Source organism: Ziziphus jujuba, chromosome 8 (assembly GCF_031755915.1).
Source record: "Ziziphus jujuba cultivar Dongzao chromosome 8, ASM3175591v1".
NCBI lineage: Eukaryota > Viridiplantae > Streptophyta > Magnoliopsida > Rosales > Rhamnaceae > Ziziphus > Ziziphus jujuba.
Window position 1 is genome coordinate 28,790,666 of NC_083386.1, and position 24,976 is coordinate 28,815,641.

At 37.6% G+C, this 24,976-nt stretch overlaps 1 protein-coding gene across 1 annotated transcript; it reads left to right on the forward strand.

The window, feature by feature from the left end:
• Positions 1-997: 997 nt before the first annotated feature.
• On the forward strand, positions 998-24,413 carry LOC107403401 (1-aminocyclopropane-1-carboxylate oxidase homolog 7-like). The gene is made up of 5 exons (XM_048470871.1): positions 998-1,103; positions 1,198-1,529; positions 1,794-2,114; positions 2,448-2,570; positions 24,045-24,413. Exons 1-5 carry the CDS (start codon positions 998-1,000, stop codon positions 24,411-24,413), a joined length of 1,251 nt encoding a protein of 416 aa, XP_048326828.1.
• The last annotated feature ends 563 nt before the right edge of the window (positions 24,414-24,976 follow it).

The window sequence follows — 24,976 nt, forward strand, 5'->3', positions numbered from 1 at the left end:
TAAAAAAATCCGAATATAGTTTAGTGTGATGATCAATTATTATTAGGTGGTGAATATAAAAATATTAACGTGATATGTTTATATTACACCATTCATATAATGTGATAGCCAAATATTATTAATTTGTGATTTTGTTATTTACACCTCTTTAAGTCTTCAAATGTAAACTTATGGCTATAAAAATTGTTATACCATATGACTGTAAAAATTAAAGAATATAATAACATTCTTCCTTTCTTTGAATTTTCATCTATGGCTATAAACCTCATTTTTGACTTTCCATTTAAAAACTTTTATAAATTTAAGAAATACATAAATGTCACACGCAAATACTATGTCAATTAGAATGTACAGTTAAAATCCCAGCAGTCAAAAAAAAAAAAAAAAAAAAGAGAAGAGAGTTGTGCCATTTATAATGCATGTGTTAATTATACGTTTCTAGTTATATAAAATTATTTGGGGCACACAAGATTATATGTTATTTTAATTAATAGACAATTTATATCTTCAGAATTAAAATTTTTTTGTTATGACCTAACATAAATGTGATTATACCATTCCCTAGGCTAATTACTTATAGATTAAATTTATAGAATATTGTTATAACTAACCACAGAGTGATTTTGTCAAAAAAAAAAAAAAAAACACATATGCGCTTACAGATCCCCAGCTAATTAATTCATATTCAACTTACAAAATATTTTTTATACCAATAAAAAAACACAAAATACATTTTATATATAAGACAATGCAAGCGTCCAGCTAAATATAATAAAAATATTACAAGTTGTGAGGAATTAATTATCCATAATAATTAAGGTCAATGGTCCGGCTACGCACACCAATAATTACATTATTTATCGAAACAGTAGCATGGAAGGTCTCGTTGACTCTTTTTTATTTTTTATTTTTATATAAATATGCATGGCTACTCTTTTTTGGTCCGAAAGCTAGCTAGCGGATAGAGAGGCGGGTAAAATTTGCTGAAAATTGAGAGATGAAGATGGAAGACAATGAGGATGAGCGAGCGCGAGAAGGAAGCGGAGGAGTTCCTCCAGAGCAAATCCGATGTGAAAGGACTTGTAGACTCTGGAATTACCAAGGTTCCCAGAATCTTCATCCATTCACTGCCCCAACAATGTTGCACTGCTACTCCCAAAATTAATCATGATGATGATCATAATGATATTGTCTAAGTCCCAGTCATCGATCTCGAAGGCCTAGCTGATGTTGATGATCAAATTAGAAGAAAGGAGATTGTTAAAGACATTGAAAACGCAGCGGGGAAATGGGGTTTCTTTCAGATTATCAACCATTTAATCCCACTCTCTGTTATGGAAGATATGCTTGAAGCTACTCATCGTTTTCACGAACTGCCCAAGGAAGTCAAGAATGAATGGTACTCTATTGATTTTACACACAGTAATGTCAACTTTTTCAGCAACCCTCGATTCAGACCAGAGAGGCCTGGAGATTGGAGAGATACATTACGCTGTTACGCCATTGAAGATGAACGCAACATGGAAGCAGTACCCCAAGCATGCAGGTATCCTCTTTCTCTATATATATATACGTATATATAAATATGTTATTTAAAGCTTTTATTCTGTGTTGTATTCTCTGATATGAGACATTCGCATTGTTTTGGAGGACAGCATCGACTATCGAAGGAAAAAAAAAAATATGATGATCCATGTTAATTAACCAGTTATATTTACTTTTTCTTTACTATTTTTTATTTTTTTATAAATTTTTTTGGTATGGTTGAAAATGGTGTGATTTTAATAATGCAGAGAAGAAACGAGAGAGTATTACAAAGTCTTGGTGGGAACCGAAAGATATTAGGTGGATTACTATCAGGAGCACTGGGACTTAGCAGTGATTACATAACAAACGCGGGTTGTTTGAACTCCATGTCACTCTTCTATCAATATTACCCAGTTTGCCCGGAGCCCCATTTGGCTTTGGGCACCACCAAGCACGCAGATAGCACCTTTTTGACCATTCTGCTTCAAGACACAACTGGTGGTCTCCAAGTTCTTCATCAAAACCATTGGATTGATGTGAAGCCCGTCAGAGGAGCTTTTCTTGTCAATATTGGTGACTTAATGCAGGTTCATTAATTTTACTATCATACTCGTAGAACCCCATTACAATATGAGCATTAGCAATCCTTTAGGTATGAAAAACACTATCTTTTTCCAAAAGGATTACATGTAAACCCCTACCATAATAATGTAGGGATCCACACCGTACCCCATCACATCTAGGCTGCATATATATAACATACATAGTGAAAAAGAAAAATTGGTCAAAATTAAGATTAAAATATTATATATATAAAGCAAGCTTTATAATAAGGAAATTATATTATATTATAATATATATGTTTAAATTATTAAAAATGACTATACTCGAATATATATTTCTTCTTCCATTATGTATAGCTACCTAGTAATGACAAGATGAAAAGTGTGAAGCATAGAGTTTTGGCTACACAAGGAGTGAAGGCTCGAGTATTAGTTGCATGTTTCTTCAATTCTGATGACAAGCTCAAACCATATGGACCAGTAAAGGAGCTTGTCAGGACCTGTCCAAAATTCCTTACCGGAATCCTATACAAGCCCTGATCCCAGGGAAACTGATACGAACCTAGGACGACCTGCTCCTAAACCCATATTATATTAGCCCGGATCTTAATTAAGTTCAAGTTCTAATGGAATGGACCTCAACCCCTAACCAACCTGTGGTTAGAAACTTTGGTATAATATAGACGCCACAATAGGGGATGGAAAACCTATTGATAAGTCAAGCTAAAACAACCAAATCTCTAATGGTGTTTTAGGTGTTCTCAAAGAACAAAGAGATAATTAATCTCACAAGTATTTTCTTAATCAAATCAAAGTTGTATTCTTATTAAAAAAATAAGCCTTTAAATAGGCTACAAAGCCATGAAATAAAACCCTAGAACATAAAGAAAACCGGCCACCACACATAAAGAAACCTAGTTGGCCGAAACTATACTTCCTTTTCTAATCTAAGTTTGATTAATTAATTCCTTTATATTAAATTATGAATTAATTAATTTACAATGGAAAGAATAAAATAAAAACCTTCCTAAAGTTATTTTTCCAGAAAATAAATAAATAAAAACTAAAAAGTAATGGTAGTTTCCTAAAACAAAAAGTAGAATAAAATTAGGAAACTATAATACTAGCTTTTTGACTAATTTGACTTTGACCAATTTTTGACCTCTTTGAGCTTCAAATCAGCTTCTAGATGCTTTTTAGGATGCCAAATAAACTGAATATGAAGGCCCACACGTTGCCCATGCTTGGAAAAATAAGAGAAGGCTAATACAGTAAAATACAGTAAAGCCAGCAAGCAATACAGCAAATTCGGCCAAATTGTTGAAGCTGTCCGTACAAGCCCTTTTTGATTGCATTTGAGGCTGCTTTAAATTGATTCCATGACCTCTTAGGCATATGTATTGAACCCATAAAGCATTGGAACCATTTCATGCTTCTCGGACTCCAAAAATGTACCAAAACCGTCACCCGGGTCCGTATCGGCTTCCACCACTTGGATGCTTCGAATAGTTTTTGTATCTTCAAGTATGGACAAGCTCTGTTGAGATTGATTACCCCCTGTATAAATACTTCCAGGTTGTCCTTAAATCTCTTAATTTGAGCTCTTGTGATTGGCCTAGTCTTCATCCGTGTCGAGTCAGCACCCCAGCGGGTTATCGGTGGAGCGGGCTCGGGCGGAATCACATCATTCCCCTCCTCTTGAAAAGGATTTGTCCTCAAATCAAGATCATCACCTGCAGCAAAAGGAGTTAAATCAGCAACATTAAATGCAGCACTCATGTTATACTCACCCGGTAAATCAAGCTTGTAGGCATTCTTGTTATTCGGCTCTAAAACTTGAAAAAGTCCATCCATAGGCGGCATGAGCTTTGACTTTCTTTGTTTAGGAAACCTTTCCTTTCGTAAGTGCAACCAAACCAATTCTCCTGGGTCAAACACTATTACAAAAAAATCTAGAAACACATGCTCATTATGGTAAAAATTACACTTTTTAAAGTTAGCAAACAATATTTTCCAAATTTTCAAATTACCACTAAGTAAAGCTCTCAACAATGCAGATAAAGTTCTATGCAATAAAGACATCTTTAAATAAGAATCTTTAAAATTCATGGTCAGCAATGATTTCTTATTCATAATTACTTTATTAACATCACCAAAGCTCAGATAAAAATTTATATTTTTCTTTTCTTGTCTTCCTTTTCCTTTCTCACTCACGGCCATCTCACCTTCCTCACTCTTGGCTTTTGCACCAAATTTTCCACTCTTGGTTTTATTAAAATTTTTCCACACAACCTGAGTATTAGAAGACTTACCTTGGACAGCAAGCTCACCTTTTCCCTCTTGATTGGATGGTAGTCCACTTGGAATTTCATTTGGGAAGACATCTCCAAATTCCGTCAAAAGAGAAATCATTGAACTTGGCAATTCAAGTTCTTCAAAGTTAGTTTGATCATTAAAATAATTTTCTTTATAAATGATGACCAGCAAAGGTTTCTTACACTCAATAACATTATTAATATCCCCTAACCTCAAATAAAAGTTGCTACTTGACCTTTCTTTTCTTTCTTTTTCTTTTTCCCCTTTGGATTGGCACAAACCTTCGGATTTCCCTTCCTTCTCCAAGCTCTCGGGTTTGCCACTTTCTTTCCCCTCTCTTTCGGTTTTTCCTTGATCTTTCCACTCAATATGAGTCTTAGAAACCTTACCTTGATCAGCAACCTCATTCTTACCCTCTTGAAAAAATGGTGAAGCCGTTGGTGCCATACTTGCTTTTTCCTTGAGCTTTTTGGCTTCTCTCCTTTGTTGCATTTGTAATTGGTCTTTGTAAACCTATTTAGGAGATAATGGTTCCAGCTTGACCTTCTTCCCTTTAAACCTGAAAACAATACTATTTTCTCGACCAAAATGAGTAGCATCTTTATCAAATTGCCATGGCCTACCTAATAGTATATGTCCAGCAATCATGGGTACAATATCACATAAGACTACATCCTCATATCTACCTATACTAAATTTCACTTTGGCTTGTTTGTTTACTTCCATCACACCACTATCATTAAGCCATTGTAATTTGTATGGTTCAGGATGTTTTATTGTTTTTAAGCCCAATTTATCAACTACAAGGTTACTTATTACATTAGTACAACTTCTACTATCAATAATCATACTACAAATCTTACCTTGAATTTCACATCGAGTGTGGAAGATGTTCTCTCTTTGAATTTCATCCTCATCTTTGTATGCAGCAAGTATTCTCCTAGAAAGCAAGTTTAATTCAGCATTGGATGCTTGCAAGGTTTCAGGTTCATCCTCCAAGTCCTCCTCCTCTTGCTTGGCTTCATCCTCACTTTCTTCACTTTCCGATTCTAGCTCGTCATTGCCCTTTAACACCATGATTCTTCTATTCGTGCATTGGCTATCAATGTGTCCTCCTCCCTGGCACTTAAGACACACAACATCATGAGTTCTAGAAGGTTTAGGATCTAATTTTACCTCATTCTTTGGTGCTTGGACAGATTTGGTTCTAGTCTCCTTCCTTGGCCAGTTTGAACTTTCTTCTTTGACTTTCGGCTTTAGCTTGCTTTCATAGATGGGATTGTTCCTCCAGCCACTTGAATTGGACCTTCCATTGTTGGAAACACCTCCAAACCATGATCTTACACCCCTCCTCTTGAATTGATGCTCTAATTTAATAGCCACATGCAACATCTCCTCCAATTCCACATATTGTTGCAATTTTAGTTGATTGGCTATTTCACGATTCAAACCACCAAGAAACCTTGCCATGGTTGCTTCCCTATCTTCATTCAAGTTCAATCTCATCATAAGCATCTCCATCTCCTTGTAATAATCCTCCACAGATCCATGCCCTTGAGATAAAGATTGAAGTCTTTGATACAGCAACCTATGATAGTGTGATGGTACGAATCGCTTCCGCATGGCTCCTTTCATTTGTCGCCATGTAGTAATCAAGTCATCACCAACTCTCCTTCGGGTGTTTTGCTCATTGGTCCACCATTGGAGTGCATAATGGCCAAACTCCATTGCTGCCAATTTCACCTTCTTAGCCTCTGGATAATTATGGCGGTCAAATATCATCTCCATCTTTTCTTCCCACTCCAAATATGCTTCGGGGTCACTTTTTCCCTTGAATGGTGGGATGTTGATCTTGATATTGCTAAGATTGTCATCTGTTTCTTCCCTCCTATATCTTCCATGGCCAGCTCTATCTTGGACAGCAAAAGTTTCATCCCTACCTTCCTCAAAGTCTCCACCGAATGGCTCCTCATCAAATTCCTCTCTCGGTCTCTCGCGACCTCCTCGTCCTCGGCCTCGCCCTCCATGGAATTCTTGCCTATTTCTTGTATTCGGCATTCCTTGTGAGGCTTCTAGTCTTCCCACTCTTTGATTCACATGCTCAACTTGAAAACTAACCCACTGTATTGATTCCAAAACAGCTCTCATGTCCACTTGGTCTCCACTCCCGGTAGCTCGGGCATCGCCATGGAATGCTACGAACTCTTCCTCATTGATCCTCAAGGGTGGATCTCCTCTTCTTATTCTAGAATCTGCCATGTTAGTAAAATACTGCAAAAATAAAATAAATCCTCACAATATTCACTCCCTCACGTGTTTCACTCAAACAAGGTCTCGACACTCGTGTTGCACACTAGTTTCGGCTTTTACCCTCTTTTAAGCTCACACACTCTTGCCTTTTTCCACTCAATGAATTATCTCAAAGTTCTAATTAAAACACCCACAAAACAGCAATTAGATCACTAGTATGTTTTAATTAAACTTATCAACAAAGCAGTAGCAAAAAGTAGGCAATACCGAAAGAATCCAACAAATCCTAATTTTTCGGCTTTATAGACAAGAAAACACAAAATAATGGGAAAACGTTGGAATTTTTGAAAAGTGCACCAGATGGTAGTAGATTATGAGTTCAAGAATAAAATTCCAGAAAAAGAAATTCAAATACGAACAAGAATCAAAGAGAACAAAATTATAGAAAAGTGTTGGTTGTTGTTCTTATAATTCAAGCTTTGTATCAATTCCTTTATCTAATTTTAATCCAAATAATTTAAGCACCCAAAATCCAAATATCCAGCAGCAAAAATAATTCTCCAGCAACTCAAATATTGAATAAATAATAAAAAAACCAGCAGCTCCAACAAATTTCCAACAAACTGAAATATTTTTTTTCTTCTTTTTTTTTGTTTCTTTTTTTTTTAATTCAGCTTTACCTTCTTTTTTTTTTTTTTCACTCACAGAACATAAACAACTGCAGTAGCAAGAATAATTACCAAAATTGCAATTCCAACTCCAAAACAAACACCAAACCCGTGACCTCCAAATAAACAAAATGTGCAGTTTTTTTTTTTTTTTTTAAATGTTGCGGCAAATTTTTTTTTTTCCTGTTTTCTTTTTTTTTTTTGAATATATGAATGCAAATATTTAAGACTAAAACAGCAAAGATAAGTCAACAAAAACCAAATTAACAAGAACAATGATAAAAGAGAACCAACAAACTAGGAAACAAAAATACGATAAAACTAGGAAATCCTAATTCAACTAGGAATTATTTTATTTTTTTTTTTTTAAGATGCTGAACGTGTATAGGATGGATGCAACCTTAACCTAATGCTAAAATTGCAGAATAACACAAAAACAAATAAAGCAAATAAAGATAGATCAAACCTGAACAAAATTTAGCTCTGATACCAAATGATACGAACCTAGGACGACCTGCTCCTAAACCCGTATTATATTAGTCCGGATCTTAATTAAGTTCAAGTTCTAATGGAATGGACCTCAACCCCTAACCAACCTGTGGTTAGAAACCTTGGTATAATGTAGACGCCACAATTGGGGATGGAAAACCTATTGATAAGTCAAGCTAAAACAACCAAATCTCTAATGGAGTTTTAGGTGTTCTCAAAGAACAAAGAGATAATTAATCTCACAAGTATTTTTTTAATCAAATCAAAGTTGTATTCTTATTAAAAAAATAAGCCTTTAAATAGGCTACAAAGCCACGAAATAAAACCCTAGAACATAAAGAAAACCAGCCACCACACATAAAGAAACCTAGTTGGCCGAAACTATACTTCCTTTCCTAATCTAAGTTTGATTAATTAATTCCTTTAGATTAAATTAGGAATTAATTAATTTACAATGGAAAGAATAAAATAAAAACCTTCCTAAAGTTATTTTTCCAGAAAATAAATAAATAAAAACTAAAAAGTAATGGTAGTTTCCTAAAACAAAAAGTAGAATAAAATTAGGAAACTATAATACTAACTTTTTGACTAATTTGACTTTGACCAATTTTTGACCTCTTTGAGCTTCAAATCAGCTTCTAGATGCTTTTTAGGATGCCAAATAAACTGAATATGAAGGCCCACACGTTGCCCATGCTTGGAAAAATAAGAGAAGGCTAATACAGTAAAATACAGTAAAGCCAGCAAGCAATACAGCAAATTCGGCCAAATTGTTGAAGCTGTCCGTACAAGCCCTTTTTGATTGCATTTGAGGCTGATTTAAATTGATTCCATGACCTCTTAGGCATATGTATTGAACCCATAAAGCATTGGAACCATTTCATGCTTCTCGGACTCCAAAAATGTACCAAAACCGTCACCCGGGTCCGTATCGGCTTCCACCACTTGGATGCTTCGAATAGGCTTTGTATCTTCAAGTATGGACAAGCTCTGTTGAGATTGATTACCCCCTGTATAAATACTTCCAGGTTGTCCTTAAATCTCTTAATTTGAGCTATTGTGATTGGCCTAGTCTTCATCCGTGTCGAGTCAGCACCCCAGCGGGTTATCGGTGGAGCGGGCTCGGGCGGAATCACATCAGAAACCCTACCGGACCCTCCAATGGAAAATCCGGCAGAAACTTCCCTAAGGGTTGGACTTAACACAATTTTTCTGCACTGAAAATACACTTCTATATACACCCCTTATTCCTCCCACTTTACTACAAAATATTACTACAAATTTCAGCACTTCAAATAAATGACAGGGAACTAATGTAATAATTAAGGAAATATATCCTATGGTATACAGGGCATCATAAGATACAATTAAGTATGAAAGTTTTACAACAAAGTAGAAAGAAAATTATATAATAAGAAACGAAGGAAAGAAGACTTCTCGAAGTTCCAAAAACGATCAAACTGTCGAGCTCACCCTGATCGAACAATGTGTACCACCTGAGTCTAAGGGAACGAAATTTGAAAACATGAAATGCTAATCATCTCAGTGAGCGACCCAGTCTACTAACTACTAATAATCAAGTAATTTAGCAGTAAGCAAATGAATAAGTAATTATTAAATAAATAAATACGTGAATGGTTTAGTAATAATGGTTGAAAATAATTTTTCTCTCAAAACCCTCACGGTCACTCAGTTGGAAATGTTCCCTTTTTAAAACGTTTTCACAAAATCCGATGTTTTATGCCCAAGATTCAAAAAAATAATTAACCAATAATTTACAAATAAAGCACAACAAATTAAGAATCCAAAATTAGAATGAGGATAATAATAGAAATGAAAATGACTTGTGTAACAATCCTAAAAGAATAATAACATATCATCAACAGATAATACAAAGATATCCATGATAATCATATTTAAACAATTCAGAAAATAATCAAATAATTAGAATAACTCAATTAATTGAACAATTAAATAAAGGAATAATTTAATCAAAATAAAACACCCATTTAAAATAAATGTTAAGAACATAATAAAATGAAGGAAAATATAATATATTAGAATGGATTTCAAAATACCAAAACAATTTGAATAATAATTTCGTAAAAGCATTTTTATGAAAAAAAAAAACTTCGTAACCTTTAAATAATTAATGAAACACTATTAAATACATTTTATTAAAAATCAAGTCGCGAAAACCATTTGATACACACACTATATGTAACACCCCGTCCCAAAGTACAATGGAAATTTTCCAACTTTGACGGAGGTTGACCGTTGACATTTGACTTTGAATGTTGACCAAAAGGGTCAAAAGTTGACTTTTTTGTTATGGATGGAATTCTAGGTTAACTGAGGTACCGTTACGAAGTACACATTGGCACGAGTTCGTAGACTAGTAGCACGTTGAAAACGGAGCTACGGTTTGAAAGTTATGAGCAAAACAATTTGAGGTCTAAACTGTCCAAGGGGTGTCGGAGTTGACTTTTTATTCATGCAATGTTGAACTTTGACTCATGCATGGTTGTGAAGTGCTTATCAATACGAGTCCATAGACTAGCGGCACGTCCAATTTGGACATGTGGTTTGAAAGTTATGGACCTATAGAGTTTTTCAAATACTGTATTATTTTAATATTATTTTTAAACGTGTAACAATGTGCCACGTGTAACTTAATAAATGTGACCATGTGTCACCATGTAAAGATGCCACATGTCAATTGTGTTTAATATCATATTATTTTATTATTGTTATTTTATATAATAATATTATTTTTAATATTATTTAATTATATTTTATTATCTTTTTTCTTTTTCCCACTTGGGGAAAAAGAGAGAGGGGGGGGGGGGGACAAGGGGGAAATTTCTCTTTTCTTCTTCTTCTTCTTCCTCTTCCTTCTCCTTCTTCCTTTCCTTTCCTTTCTCCCTCTCGCCCTCATCGTTTTTATTCTCACCGGCCACCACCTTGCTACACGCACCGGCGAGCTCACCAGCTAAATTTGGCGGACGACCGACAGGCGACGTGCCCAGATCGGGCCGGTGAAGTCGGCGGCGGCGGGTTGAAATTTTCCTGTGATTCTCGCTGTTTCCGGCCAGCCTAGTCCAAATTGCCACCCTTTTCCCCTGATTTTGGGTCCTCTGAGTTCAAATATGGCCTCCAATTTTCAAAATTCGAAGCGGTTTACGAGATACGAGGAGATCAAGACCGACCGAAGCTTTCCGGCCAAATTCCGGCCACCACCGGCGGAATTGGGGTCAATGGAGATCGGTAATGCGATACTCGTTCCACAAGCTTCGATTCGGTATATTATTCGACAATTTTGGTTAACGTTTGTGTTTAACCCTCGGGTACCGGGTATTATTTATCCGAATAAAATATTAATTTATTTGACTGTGTGTGAATCGTTGTTCTAGGAGCACATGTGCATTGTGGAATCGATCCTATGGTGGATCGTGGTTTAATTGCTTGTTCCAGGTGAGTGACCCTCCTTTAAAAATGTTTTGAGCAATTAATTATATTTATGTTGTGTTAATTTGATATCTGGAATTTATGCTTATGTGGCATATTTTAAATATAATCGGAAAAAATATTATTTTATATATATATTTACCCATTAATGCATTATATTTATTTGGTGTTTAATTGATATATGCAATTATGCTCATGTGGTGAAATTTAACTATAATTATGGAAAAATATTATTTTATAAGTACGTGTATGTTTATTGGTGCTAAATGGAATTTTTGGGTTATTAAGAAATCCCCGATTTTTATTATTGTGATTTAATCGTATTTATTACACATGAGCAAGGTATTTTCGTAAATTAATTATGTCTGAATTTTTATATTATTTTTGGGCATAATATTTGTTTAATTTGGTGGTTAATTTTTATAATTATGCCCGTGGTATATTATTTGTTGAACCTTGTGTTACGAGAAAAATTACTGTTTTATTGTTATCGATGTTTTCGTATCGGGTATGCTAAAGGAAAATATGTGGGATGGTAAATTTGAAAATTGGTATATTTTCCATGGTAATTTTTGAAAAATCGGTACGGTAATGATTAATTTAATAATTATTTTATACGCACTCATATAGTATTGGTGTTCCGGTGTATATGTGGTTAGCGCGCAAGTTATTATGTCTCCCGTGAGTTGCCATTGGACCGAGGGCAGGCAAGTCTTATATATTGCACATCAGGCGCCCCCCTCCTTGGCCGGGATGATGGTTTCAGCAGCGGTACTGTCGGGACACCGAAGTGCCGTTTGCAAGTTTCTCTTTTTAATCTCCCCGCCAGTCGGTGCTCGGGACGCTGGGTATCGGAGGGCGTCACTGGTATATGGTGTGGTGCGTCAAGTGTAAATTTTCAAATAAAATTTCAAACCCCAAAGTGTTCAAAAATTATTTATTATATTTATTTACATTTTAATTACATTTGGGGTATTTATTTATTTATTTGTTGTTTATTAAATTAATTGATCCCTTGGTTTTCGGGAAGTACGAATAGCGGATTTTGCGAAAATGTTTTAAAAGGGGAACATTTCCAACAGAGCGAATAGTGAGGGTTTTGAGATAAAAAATATTACCTTTAAATGTTTATTTATTTATTTATTTAATTGTTCGGTATTGATTACTTAAATCCCTTTATTTGGTATATTATTAATATTAAAGGTGTTCAGTAGATAGGGTCACTCACTGAGATGATTAGCATCTCACATTTTAGAATTCGGTTCCCCTAGGTCCAGGTTGGGAGACGTTGATCGTTCGGAGCGAGCCCAACGTCTCAGTTCGTTGCCGGAAGTCCAAGAAGTATTTCTTCCTTTTTTCCTCTCCATCTTGTATTGCTTCCTTATCTGTCATTTTATTAATTTCATATTTAATTGTATAACGCTTTGTATACTGTAACACCCCGTCCCAACTCACACCGGAATCCGTGCACGTTGACCGTTGACCGAGGCGGGTCAAAAGTTGACTTTTGGTTCTTGTTGGAATTTCTAGTTGACCAAGGTACCGTGGCAAAGTGCATGATGCCCCGAGTTCGTAGACTAGTAGTACGTCGAAAACAGAGCTACGGTTTGAAAGTTATGGGCAAAACAAGTTGAGGTGTAAACAGTCCAAAAGGTGCCCGGAGTTTGACTTTTTCTTGTGGTGTAATTTTATTTTGACTCTTGTATGGTTGTAAAGTACTCGTCGATACGAGTTCATAGACTAGCAGCACGCTTAAATCGAACATTTGGTTAAAAAAGTTATGGATGTTTGAAGTTCGCCGGATACTGTAATATTTTATTATATCTGGCTTAAGTGCACAGTAACGCCTCGTGTCATCACCTGATTGGTCCACGTGGATAAACAGTGTCACCACGGTGGCTTTTATTTGACAAAAATCTCGGGGAAGAGAGAGAAAGACAGAGAGGAGAGAGAGAGAGAGAGAGAAACAGACGGGCGTCGGAATCTTCAAATTTTTCGGTCGAATCACGTTACATGCGTCGGCCAGATGGACGCCTCTCCCCATTTCCGGCCAAACCCCAAAATTTCACGGCCGTTGGTCGCCGGATGCGCCTGGATCGAGGCGGCGAAGTTCGGCGGTGATTTTTCCCTCCACCGCTGGCCACCGCTGTTTGACCCCTTTCCGGCCATTTTTAGGCCACACGCGCCAGCCACCCCTCACCAACTCCTCAAGTACGGCCTACCCACCAAATTTCACCGCCACCGGACCTCCGATGCGTCGGGATCGGAGCTTTTTCCGACGAGGGGCCGAAATTCTTCAAACCCTGATTTCTCCGCTGTCCGGCCTCCGTTTGCCTCACCGCTGGTCCCGTTGGATTCCTCTCCCCTTGATCTACAAATCTGCAAAAAATTTCATCCAATGGCCACCGCACGCGCTGCCGCCGGCTACGGTTGCCGGTGACCGCAGTGGCTCGCAGGAAGTTGCTGTTCCAGCGAGTACCCAGTTGCGCCGCCGGTCCTTGTCCACTGTGTTCGACCTCCTGAACCCGAATTCAGTATCTTTTTCCGCCAATTCGCGACAGTTTGGGAGAATTGAGGAGTCGAAATCCGAAAGCTTTTCGGCGAGATTCCGACCACCTCGGGTCCGATCACCGGAAAGTAAGACCGAATCCGTGATCCTCATCACTCGAGCTTCGATTCGGTATATAACTCATAAATTTTAGATGTCGTTTGTGTTCACTTCCCCTGGTACCCATTTGGGAGTTACCCGATTAAAATATTAATATTTGTGGTTTGGTGTATTGTGGATGTTTTAGGTGCGTGTACGAGTAGTGGAGTTGATCCTACGGAGGATCTTAGCTGATTTACGCGCTTAAGGTAAGTGACCCACCTTCAAAAATATTTTGGGCAATTAATTATGTTTAATTGGTATTTAAATTATGCTCATGTGGTACAATTTAGTTATGGTTTTTATTGTGATTTAATTTATTTATTATGCATGAGCAAAGTACATTTCGGTAATAATCGTACGAGGTTTTAAGTATTATTTTCGGGCATAATTGGGTTAAATATTTTATGAAAATATTTGTTTAAATTGTATAAATTATGCCCGCGGTATTTTAATGGTTGAACCTCGTGTTACAAGAAAATTATGATTTATTTGTTATCGATGTTTTCGTACCGATTTGTTAAATAAAAATATGTGGGATGGTAAGTATTATTATCGATGTTTTGGTATATTCCCACGGTAATTTTGGAAAATGGTACAGTTGGTTTAATAATTATTTTAGACGCATCCATACAGTATTGGTGTTCTGATATATGTATATGTGGTTCAGCGCGCAAGTATTATTATTTCACCCGTGAGTTGCCATTGGACCATGGGCTGGAAAGTTTGTTATTGGCCACAGCCGCCCCCCTCCTTGGCCGGGATGATGGTTTCAGCAGCGGTACTGTCGGGACGCCGAAGTGCTGTTTGCAAGTTTCTCTCTTTAATCTCCCCGCCAGTCGGTGCTCAGGACGCTGGGTATCGGAGGGCATTACTGGTATATGGTGTGGTGCGTCAAGTGTAATTTTCAAATAAAGTTTCAAACCCCAAAGGTGTTCAAAAATTATTTATTATAGTTTATTACATTTTAATTATATATTGGGGTATTTATCTATTTATTGTTTATCAAATGGTTTGATCCCTTGGTTTTCGGGAAGTACGAATATCGGGTTTTGTGAAATTGTTTTAAAAGGGGAACATTTCCAACGGAGTGAATAGTGAGGGTTTTGAGAGAAATTATTACTTCAAATGTTTATTTATTTATTCATTTAATTGTTCGGTATTGATTAATTAAATCCCTTTATTTGGTATATTATTAATATTAAAGGTGTACAGTAGATAGGGTCACTCACTGAGATGATTAGCATCTTACGTTTTTAAATTTCGTTCCCCTAGGTCCAGGTTGAGAGACGTTGATCGTCCGGGTGAGCCCGACGTCTCAGCTCGTTGCCGAAAGTCCAAGAAGTATTTCTTCCCTTTTTTCTCTCCATCTTGTATTGCCTCTTATCTGTCATGGTATTAATTCCACATTTATCTGTATAATGCTCTGTATACTGTATTGGACGTGTAGTTATTATTTATGCACTGAGTTGCTGTTATTTTTGAAGTGCTGAAATTTGTGGAATCATTTTGTAGTATTGTGGGAGGAATAAGGGGATGTTTATAGAAGTGTGTTTTCAGTGCAGGTAATTTTTGGTTAGTCCTACCCTTAGGGGAGGTGCTGTCGGATTTTCCGTTGAAAGGTTCGGTGGTATCTCCCTGGGATCAGAGCTTGTCTAGGGTTCCGGGGAGGAATTCTGGACGGGTCCTGACAATACTGTATTGGACGTTCAGTTGTTATTTATGCACTGAGTTGCTGTTATTCTTTGAAGTGCTGTAAATTTGTGGAATCAATTTGTAGTATTGTGGGAGGAATAAGGGGATGAATTTTAGAAGTGTGTTTTCAGTGCAGGAAATTTTTGGTAAGTCCTACCCTTAGGGGAGGTGCTACCGGATTTTCTATTGGAAGGTTCGGTGGTATTTCCCTAGGATCAGGGCTTGTCTAGGGTTCCGGGGAGGAATTCTGGAGGGGTCCTGACACTAATTAAGGATATTCAAACTAGGCCACGAGAACACGATCTACAAGTCTTGGTCATAGTCAAATGCTAACCATAAAGTGCTTCTGAAGCATGCATCCTTAAATCAACAACCAAGTAGAACTTTAATCGCTATCCGGATCTTGTTTGATTCTTTAAACGCTGTCATACCTTCTCTTTGTGAACGCTAGTTTAAACACGAAATCCCCCACACGACACGGAAATGGGCAAGGATTGAAACTACCTTAAACGTTTCTATTTCCCACTTTTGCTTGTCGGTGACTTAAGTACCTTTATTCGAATCCTGCAACTTCCTTTATCATGCCAAACCATAATGTCATCTAGTGAGCATTCCATACATCTTTGTACCCTTAGGGTGTATCGCATACATTGAATCACGTTCTTCCTTTAGGATCTCCTTTTTGAACTCAATGATATCCTACTTTGGATTCTCAATTGGCGATACTTAAACCATAAGTCGCTCTTGGAAAAAAATATAACATAAAACAAATAATAAAATATATTTTTCAAATATACCACCAACATTAAATATACACAATTTATCAACCCAAATTCAATTTCCAAACTTCTTCAAAAATCGAAATTAACCTCCTGTCTTTGGCATCAACCACCTGGGCCATAGACCCTTAACAACCATTCTCCGATAGCTCCTTGGAGACGAGGATAGAAATTAACCACAGCAAAGGCTTCCTAACTCCTCCATGAAGCACCACTTCAGGTAAGCTGAAACACTTTAACTGTACTCCTTTATGCTAGCAGTCCATAAACAGAAGAACTACTCACTCCATATCTAGGACCACTTCGGATCCCAAAAAGATTCACAGAATTGGATCTGCCCCCATTACTTGACCTTCAATAAGGAAAAGGCAATCCTCGACCATTGACTGGGCCATAGGAATCCCCCGTTAAGATAGGTGATTCTAATTGACACCCTCGAATATTAGAGTTATTTCAACTCGGACCACGAATTTACTTCGAGATAAAGGGAAAGAACGCTTTAAGATGGGTAAAACGAGAGATTAGACGCGGATGGGATGCACAACAATACACAGTCCCTTAGGAATATTAGAACCTAGAGCTCTGATACCAACTGTAACAGCCTAGACCACCCGCATCAAGATATTGTCCGCTCTAGGCCCGACCCGCACGATTTTGCTCTTCCCGACCCCAGTACAACGGTGGGTCACAGGAAAAGGCCTCTTGAAGGGAAAGGTATCCACACGCTTATAAGTCATGCTTCGTTCCCTTTTCCAACCGATGTGAGATATTACAATCCACCCTCCTTATAGGGCCCAGCATCCTCGCTGGCACACCGATCCGGGTTCGGCTCTGATACCACTGTAACAGCCCAAACCACCCGCATCAAGATATTGTCCGCTTTGGGTCCGGCCCGCACGATTTTGCTCTTCCCGACCCCAGTATAACGGTGGGTCACAGGAAAAGGCCTCTTGAAGGGAAAGGTATCCACACGCTTACAAGCCATGCTTCGTTCCCCTTTCCAACCGATGTGGGATGTTACACTATATACTAGTGGTGCTAATGGTACCCCGCGTCCCGAGGTACCGCCAGACAGGAGGTTAAAGATAGAAACCGGTATACGGTCCCGTGGCGTCCCACCGCGCCGCTGCAAACAGGAGTCTTGGCCATGGTGGGGGGTGGCTACGGCCGATATCAAATTGCCGACCCTCGGTTCAATGGCAACCACAGGACAACTCATAAATCACCTGCGCGCTACTCACACCTACCTGCGCGCTAATCGTATCCATGTGCGCACTAATCATATCCACATATACAGAACACCGGTACGTGTGTGGTGCATCATAAAAATTCTAAAATCCATATAGTTTCAAATCCCAAAAAAATTCCACCGGGTTTATTCCATTCAATTAAACCCGCAAATTTTTCCACAATTCCTTTATAATTCATTGTCATAAATCCATCGCATACTTTCCATCAATTTCAAATCCATCCATGAATGTAACAATAATTAAAAATAATTATTACTTCAATTCTTCAAAATTCAAATATAATTGGATCTCACAATTTATCAATGGATAATATATTCTTATTAAACATAAATAATTTCACAATTTATTTCAACCACAATTTAAATAAAATTAAATCCACAATTTCATAAAATAAAATTTCCATAATTTACCAAAATCAAATTATACTTTAATGCATAAATATACTATAATTTTATTCAATTGTGGCATCAAAATCCCAAATATAATTTATAAATAATTAATACATGAATATAATTTCCAAACACATATTCAACATAAAATATATGAAATTTATCAACCCAAAATAGTTTTGAAGGTGGGTCACTCACCTTGAGCACGCAATCCAACCAAGATCCTCAATAGGATCAATTCTACGGCTCACACGTGCTTCTAAAACAACAATATTACACAGGATCAAATAAATTAATATTTTATTCGGGTAAATAATACCTGATATCTTGGGGGTTTAACACAAACGTTAACCAAAATTTATGAGTAATATACAAAAACAAAGCTTATGGAACGAGGATCATGGATTGAGGCTTACCTCCCGGAGATCGGACCCGAGGTGGCCGGAATCTCACCGGAAAGCTTACGGATTTTAGGCCTTCGATTCTCACAATCCGTTAAGAATTGAGGAAAGTGGACACCGGATTTGGGTTCAGAGGGTCGGAATTAGTGGAAAAGGATGGGCGGTGCAACTGGAAACTCGCCGGAAAGTGGATTTTCCGATGAGCCGCCGTGGTCATCGGAATCTGCCACTGCCCCACTGGCAGTAATTTTTGGTGGGAAGGTAGATCAGGAAATGGGTGACTTAACGGGACCGACAGTGAGGCAAACGGAGGCCGAAATAAGGAGAAATCTGGGTTTGAAGAAATCGGCGCTGTCGCCGAAAAAAGTCTCGATCCGGACGCATCGGCGGTCGGTTGGCCGTGATTTTTGGTTGGCTGACCGATTTTCAGGTGGGTGTCAAGGTGGAGTGGCGCGTGTACTGTTTTGGTGGCCGGAAATGGGTGAACGGCGGTTGGTCCGTTGGGTTTCTCTCTCTAGCTCTCTCTCTCTTTCTCTCTCTCCTCCCCTATTTCTCTCTCTTTCCCCGGCTCACGTGTTTTGGCCAAAATAAAAGCCACCCGTGGGTTATACTGTTCACTTATGGGATTGGCTGAAAATACAACATGTGGCACATACTGTTCACTCAAGTCAAAATATATTAACATATTATGGTATTCGAAAAACTTTGCATATCCATAACTTTTTAACCAAATGTCCAATTTAAATGTGCCACTAGTCTATGAACTCGTATCGACGAGTACTTCACAACCATGCATGAGTCAAAGCTCAACTTTTCATTAACAAAAAGTCAACTCCGACACCCCTTGGACAGTTTGGACCTCAAATTATTTTGCTCATGACTTTCAAACTGTAGCTTCGTTTTCAACATGCTACTAGTTTATGGACTCGTGACAATGTGTACTTTTTAACGGTACCTTGGTCAATGTGAAATTCCATCAGGGGCAAAAAGTCAACATTTGATCCATTCTCGGTCAGTAATGGTCAAACCTGGTCAACCTCGGTCAAATTTGAGAAATTTTCGGTGTACTTCAGGACGGGGTGTTACAAGCTTCTATCCGAGAACAATCCACCTCTTTGTAAGGATACCAATTATATAGAATTTGCAACTCATTACAAGGGTGATGGATTTTATACTACGTCCCTTCCTCATTTTAGGCTAGCCTAGTTTTATTTATATATACATATATATATATATATATATATATATATATATATATAATAAATTGGGAGAGATATTTTAGCAGTAGTAGTCATTGACAATTACGCTGTGCTAAAAGGATGTTGAAGTACTTGTTGAGTTGTCTAAGCCAAGTTTATATGTATTGTGCAATGGTATTGTTAAAGCCTGTCTGTATTAATGATAGGTTGGGTTGTATTTAGGCTTTTTTTTTTTTTTTTTTGGTAATTGGGGTTGTATTTTACTTGAGAAGTTGTTGTCTCATCTTTTCATATTATAATTAATACGAAGTAGTATTGTATTTTGAAGCATTACTCGTTCGTTGACTTTCCTTATGAAAGCTTTTATAAATTTAGAACGTGATTCATATATGATAATGCAAATGCAATATTAAATCCGATTCCGAATTCGTCACACACTTCTGTACATATACAATTTGTATAAATAAATTTTCAAAAACCTTTGTATATAATATATGTTATGTAAACTATATAATCAAATAAGTTTTATAAGCATATACTATTCAAAGGGGTGGATTTCAATCATTATATAGAAAAAACTTAAGGTGTCGATTTTGTTGGCTGTTCGAACAGCTAATAGAGGCATATTTTTTGACAAGATAAAATTTTACAGGGGAAAGAGGTAGCTTTCGGTGATGGTGAAAACAGAGACCGAATAACTTTTCTCTATTTCTTTCTGTTTTCACATATGATTGTCTTACATGCAATACACCTGATTGCGCCCTTTACACCAGAAAAACGAAAGATGAAGTAGATTTTTCTACAACATTAATCTTGACCTTCCACTTATCAATATGTAACACCCCGTCCTGAATCATGTCGGAATTTTTGCACGTTGACCGAGGTTGACCGTTGATCGAAGGGGTCAAAAGTTGACTTTTTGACCCGGTTGGAATTCTAGGTTGACTGAGGTACCGTTACGAAGTACACGTTGGCACGAGTTCGTAGACTGGTAGCACGTTGAAAACGGAGCTACGGTTTGAAAGTTTTGGGCAAAACAAGTTGAGGTCCAAACTGTCCAAAGGGTGCCGGAGTTGACTTTTTATTCATGCAAGGTTGAGCGTTGACTCATGCATGGTTGTGAAATGCTCATCGATACGAGTCCGTAGACTAGCGGCACGTCCGATTTGGACATGTGGTTTGAAAGTTATGGACCTGTAGAGTTTTTCAAATACTGTATTATTTTATTATTATTTTTGAACGTATAACGATGTGCCACGTGTGACTTACTGAAGGTGACCATGTGTCACCATGGTGAAATGCCACATGTCAACCATGTGTAAAATCAAATTATTTTTATTATTATTTTAAATAAAAATATTTTTATTTAATTAATTTGAATTTATTTGTTTTATTTTCCCTTTTCTTTTTCTTTTTCTTTTTCTTTTTTCTTTTCTTTTCCCCACGTGGGAAAACACCATTTCTTTTTTTTCTTTTTCTTTTCTTTTTTCCTTTTTTTCCTTCTTCTTCCCCGAGCACCAAAACACAAAAACGCACAGTTTTTTTCTCCCACCGGCCGTCCCTCTCTCTCTCCTTGCTACACTTTTTCCGGCCACCCATAGTCCTCATGCGCCGGCCACCAAGGAAGCCCAGCCCGCCGCGACCTCAGCCACCAAATTTCCCGGCCAGCCGCCGCCGGACACGCCCAGATCTGGCCGGCGAAGTCGCAGCGGCGAGGTGAAATTTTTCCGGCGATTCTCGCCGTTTCCAACCAACCCAGCCCGTCCCATACCTCTATCCCACCACCATTTTCGACCCCTCTGAGTCCATTTCCGAGGTTAGTTTGCCCAAAATCCCCACCGTTTGAAAGATCTCTCAAGATCAAAACCGGCCGAAACTTTCCGGTCAAATTCCGGCCACCTCCGGTGGAATTGGGGTCGATGGAGACCGGATTTGTGATCCTCGTCCCACGAGCTTCGATTCAGTATATTATTTGCCTTTTTTGGTTAACGTTTGCATTTAAGCTCCCCGAGTACCGGGTATTATTTACCCGATTAAAATATTAATTTATTTGACTGTCTGTGAATTTTGTTCTAGGAGCACCGGTGAGTCGTAGAATTGATCCCGTAGTGGATCATGGGTTAATTGCGTGCTCCAGGTGAGTGACCCACCTTCAAAAATTATTTTGGGCAATTAATTATATTTAATTGGTATTTAAATTGGTATTTAAATTATGCTTATGTGGTGTGATTTATTTATGAATTATATTGTGGTTTAATTTATTATGCATGAGCAAGGTGTATTTTGGTAGTATTTGTACGTGGTTTTTAAAATTTATTTTCCGGGCATAATTGGGTTAAATATTTTACGAAAATATTTGTTTAAATTTTATAAATTATGCCCGCGGTATTTTTATGGTTGCATCTCGTACTTCGAGGAAATTGTGGTTTGTTGGTTATCAATGTTTCGTACCGGGTTATTGAATAAAAATATGTGGGATGGTAAGTGTGAGAATTTAATGTATTTCCCACGGTGGTTTTTGGAAAAAACGATACGGTTGGTTAATAATGTTTATTTTTAGACGCACTCATACAGTATTGGTGTTCTGGTGTATGGTGTATGGACACGTGGTAGCACGCGGTTATTATGTGGTTTAGCGTGAGGTTATTACTTCATCCGTGAGTTGCCATTGGACCGTGGCCAGGCAAGTTTGTTTGCGCACAGCCGCCCCCCTCCTTGGCCGGGTGATGGTTGTAGCAGCGGTACTGTCGGGACGCCGAAGTGCCCGTTGCAGGTTTTTCTCTTTAACCCCCCCGCCAGTCGGTGCTCGGGACGCTGGGTATCGGAGGGCATCACCGGTATATGGTGTGGTGCGTCGGTGTAAATTGCAAATAATGTTTTAAACCCCAAGGGTGTTCTAAATTATTTATTATAATTTATTGCAGATTATTTATATTTGGGGTATTTATTTATTTATTTGTTGTTTATTAAATTATTTGGTCCCTTGGTTTTCGGGGAGTACGTACATCGGGTTTTGTGAAAATGTTTTTAAAAGGGGAACATTTCCAACGGAGTGAATAGTGAGGGTTTTGAGAGAAAGTATTACTTCAATTGTTTATTTATTTATTATTTAATTGTTCAGTACTGGTTAATTAAATTCCTTTATTTTTATATTATTATTATTAAAGGTGTTCAGTAGTTAGGGTCACTCACTGAGATGATTAGCATCTCACACTCTTAAATTCCGTTCCCCTAGGTCCAGGTTGGAGACGTTGATTGTCCGGGACGAGCCCAACATCTCAGTTCGTTGCCGAAGGTTCAAGAAGTTTTTCTTCCCTTTTTCCTCTCTGCCTTGTATTGCTTCTTTATCTGTTATTTTATAAATTCCACATGTATCTGTATAATGCTCTGTATACTGTATTGGACATGTAGTTGTTTTTATCCACTGGGTTGCTGCTGTTATTTTGAAGTGCTGAAATTTGTGGAACAATTTGTAGTTTGTGAGAGGAATAAGGGGATGTTTGTAGAAGTGTGTTTTCAGTGCAGGTAATTTGTGGTAAGTAAATCCCTTAGGGGAGGCTCTGCTGGATTTTCCGTTGGAGGGTCCGGTAGGGTTTCCCTGGGATCAAGGCTTGTCTAGGATTCCGGAGAAGGAATTCTGGACGAGTCCTGACACAATATCTTAGACATATGGTTTTACTTTTACTTTTACATAACCATGGTTAAGTTAAAGGACAATACACATTTTACCACAGGTGCACATCAACCTTCAACAGACTTCAATCGTTATATTGCCATGATTGTTATATATGCACATGGATCCTTTATCCTATTCTTTTGTTTCCAATCCAGTTTTACCGTTTAAAATATATGTCACCTTTATTTAAAATTCTAACTCATTTTTATACAGTAACTCTATATATAGAAAATCTTATTTGAAAGCGAAGCCAAAAAAAAAAAAATTAATAATAGAAATAATTATCATTATTAATTAAGAAAAAGTAATTAAAGAGTAGGTAAGAAGTAAATCAAGGTGTCATCTGAGAAGCAAGATAAATTGTCCCTTGCATTAACAAAGACATACATATCTCATTTTCCTTCATAAGTTTTCTTAGTATCTTAATATCCTCCACATCCATATATATAGAATATACAACCTTCTTTTTAAATTAGAAATGGTTATAAGAATTTAAAAAAAAAAATGTGTATATTCTTTCTAACATAGGCATCAGTGGGACGTTATCCGGTACACCTCCGGCGTCTTTGGATTTCAAAGAAGGACCCTACTGAAATCATTGAGAGCTGACAAGGAAGTGAAGCAGTTCCTCAAAGCAAAGGCAGTGTCAAGGGACTGGTAGATTCCGGAATTTCAAAGATTCCCAGAATTTTCATCCACTCACCGGGACAAGATTCATTATTGCTAGAAAAAGGATATTCATCATTATCATCATCATCATCATCATCATCATCATCATCCCCAAGTCCCAATCATCGATCTCAGATATGAAACTATAAGGAGGAAGGAGGTTGTGAAAGCCATAGAAAATGCAGCTGAGAATTGGGGTTTCTTTCAGATTATCAACCATGGAATTCCACTTGCTCTTATTGAGGAGATGGTGGAAGCTGCTCGTCGTTTTCAAGAACAGCCCCAGGAGGTGAAGGAGGAGTGGCACTCCTTGGATTTTGCACACAGCAGTGTCAACTTTGTCAGCAATCCAAGATTCAAAGCAAACGCTCCTGGCGATTGGAGGGACAACTTAGGTTGTGTCGCCATAGAAGATGAACGCAATTAGGAACGATACCACAAGTCTGCAGGTACTACCCATAACACAATCATTATGACGATGATCAATAACTAATTCAAGACACGCTTTCTTCCCTTTTAGATCAGAAATTGTTGTAATGATCATATAAAAAAAAAAAAAAAATCTGGTACTTTAATTTCCTCAACTTTTATTTACTATGTTGAAAATGAAATTTGTCTCCTTTTTTTTTTAATGCAGAAATGAAATGGTGGAGTATTATAAAGGCTTGATCGAAATTGGGAAGATAGTGGCTGAATTGCTATCGGAATCGTAAATGAAATGGTGGAATATTATAAAGGCTTGATCCGAATTCGGAAGATAGTCGCTGAATTGCTCTCGGAATAGTGGGGACTCAACAGTAGTGGTTACATTAGAAATATGGGTTTGCTTAAGCTCTATGACAGTATTTTGCCAATATAACCCTGTTTGCCCTCAGCCACGTTTGGCTCTAGGCACAACCAAGCACGCAGACGCCTCCTTTCTTACCATTCTGGTTGAAGAGACAATTGGTGGTCTCCAAGTTCTTCACAAATATAATTGGGTTGATGTAA